The 1,856-nt window shown below is 67.0% G+C and overlaps 1 protein-coding gene across 1 annotated transcript; it reads right to left on the bottom strand.

Moving 5' to 3' along the window:
• Window positions 1-186: 186 nt before the first annotated feature.
• Window positions 187-992, bottom strand: EMIHUDRAFT_367368 (hypothetical protein; the record flags this gene model as incomplete). Its single annotated transcript, XM_005777779.1, has 3 exons — window positions 949-992; window positions 313-809; window positions 187-283 (listed from the first exon to the last, which is right to left on the bottom strand). Coding segments are annotated over exons 1-2 (463 nt in total), but the record flags the coding sequence as incomplete, so codon positions are not given.
• Window positions 993-1,856: the final 864 nt, after the last annotated feature.

The raw sequence follows: 1,856 nt of genomic DNA, 5'->3' as shown, positions 1-1,856 counted from the left end.
AGCGGCTGGGGAAGCTCCAAGAATGTTTCGGTCTACTTGCAGGAGAGGTCCAAGCAATTCTGGTGAGAGCATGGCTCTTCGCGTCGAGGGATGCGTCCAAGATCGGATTGGCTTTTTTGAAAGCGCCGTGTCTTGCGGCATATTCCGGGTCATCGATCCACGTGATGTGACAAACTAGCCGCTAGTAATGAATATGGGAATGTCATCTAGTTCAGGCAACCCGAGCGACAACTTCACGCGCTTGGCGTGTGTGTCGTGTGTGCCTGCTGCTCAAGCGGATCATATATCCTATCCCCTCCGTTTTGTGGTAACGCGGATATGAGCATATACACAACACACATACCACGGTCCGTCTGCATCCTCGGCCATCTACCGCCGTGCCGCATCACCCTATGTCGCCGCGCGGCGGCCGCCGACGCGTCGGCGCTCGCCTGCAGCTCGGTGTACGAAGGCGCCGCCTCGGGCTCCTCCCGCGTGCGGTGCAGCGCCGAGAGCACCTTCAGGAGCGAGGCGACGGGCACCGCCGCGGCGATGTGCCGGTGTAGCGTGTGGGAGCCGTTGGCCGGGTTGTACGACGGGCCCGAGATGCCCTTGGACTTGGCGAGGCAGTTCTTCAGATAGTTCGAGAGCGCGGTCTGCCCGACGTCGTGGTCGATGACCTCGAGCTGCACCAGCGTGCGCGTGGTGTGGGCGAGCGGCTCCGCCGCCCGAGCGGCGGCTTGACTGAGCAAGGACGGGACGAGGCCCTTGGCGAGAGCCAAGTTACGCCACTGCGGATCGTCGGTCGGAGGCTGCCATCGCTCGCGCAACTGCGCACAACACGCACACACGGCTCAGGCAGCAAGGCCGAGATAGAGCCGAGATATAGCCGAGATACAGCCGAGATATAGCCGAGGTGTAGCAGCCGCGGCGGCGGCTCAGGGGGCGGTGGGAGAGCAGGGCGGGCGCCTGCTCGTAGCGGCTCGACTGCAGCAGCACGACGTTCATCCACTGGTCGACGAGCGTCGGGACGGCGACCCACGAGCCGTCCGCGCCGCGGCCATGTAGCAGCACGAGCAGCGCCCATGCGTGCACCTCCGCCTCGCTGGGCAACGCCTTGCCCGAGGCGCACAAGATCGAGTTCCTGCGGCGCGCGCGCGGCAAGAGCTCGCCAAGGCGGGGCGAGCGCGGCCACGGCGAGGGCGGGCACGCACCGCTTCGATTCGGGCGCCCCGCGCTGCAGCGCCGCGCGCCGCTCAAGCTCGGCCTGCACGTTATGGAGGATCTACTGGAGCTCCTCGGTCGTGACATCTGCGGCACACACGCGCAAACCTGAGACCCCCACGGGCCCGGCGGCGGCGCGGCGAGCGGGGCGCGCGCAGGGGCACACACGGGCGTCGCAAACGCGCGGGCGCAGCGCGCCTGGAGCACCAGGAAGGGTGCCACCGCCGGCGCCGTGCTCCGCGTGATCACCTGCACGCACAGGCATCGCAGATCGTCAATGTCCCGCTGTGTCCCGAGCTTGGGGCTCGCGCTCCGGCGCCACGGGCTCGACGCGAGGACTCTGGAGAGAATGTCAGAGTGAGAGTGGATGAGGTTGGAGTGGAGGCGGCAATCGCCGTGCGGGCGCGCCGGGGGCTGCAGACTCCTCCAAAGCAGCGGGACGGGGCGCGCGCGCGACCGCGGGCCGGATTTTGCGGGGGAACTCGGGGGGAGGGCGCCCCGGACACGCCCTGCACGCGGCGCGCGCTGGCGCTCACCAGGAGCGGCAGCATTTGCGGTTTTCGACTGTGGTTTTTCTTGGACGCCATCATTCTTTTCCCTTTCAGCGGCCTCACTTGTCGCATTTGCGAGGAAAAGCAGCGCGAGCGCTGCGG

Source organism: Emiliania huxleyi (genome assembly GCF_000372725.1).
Source record: "Emiliania huxleyi CCMP1516 unplaced genomic scaffold EMIHUscaffold_255, whole genome shotgun sequence".
NCBI lineage: Eukaryota > Haptophyta > Isochrysidales > Noelaerhabdaceae > Emiliania > Emiliania huxleyi.
The sequence above is the reverse complement of the archived record's forward strand: the minus strand, read 5'-3'. Positions and strand labels throughout refer to the sequence as shown.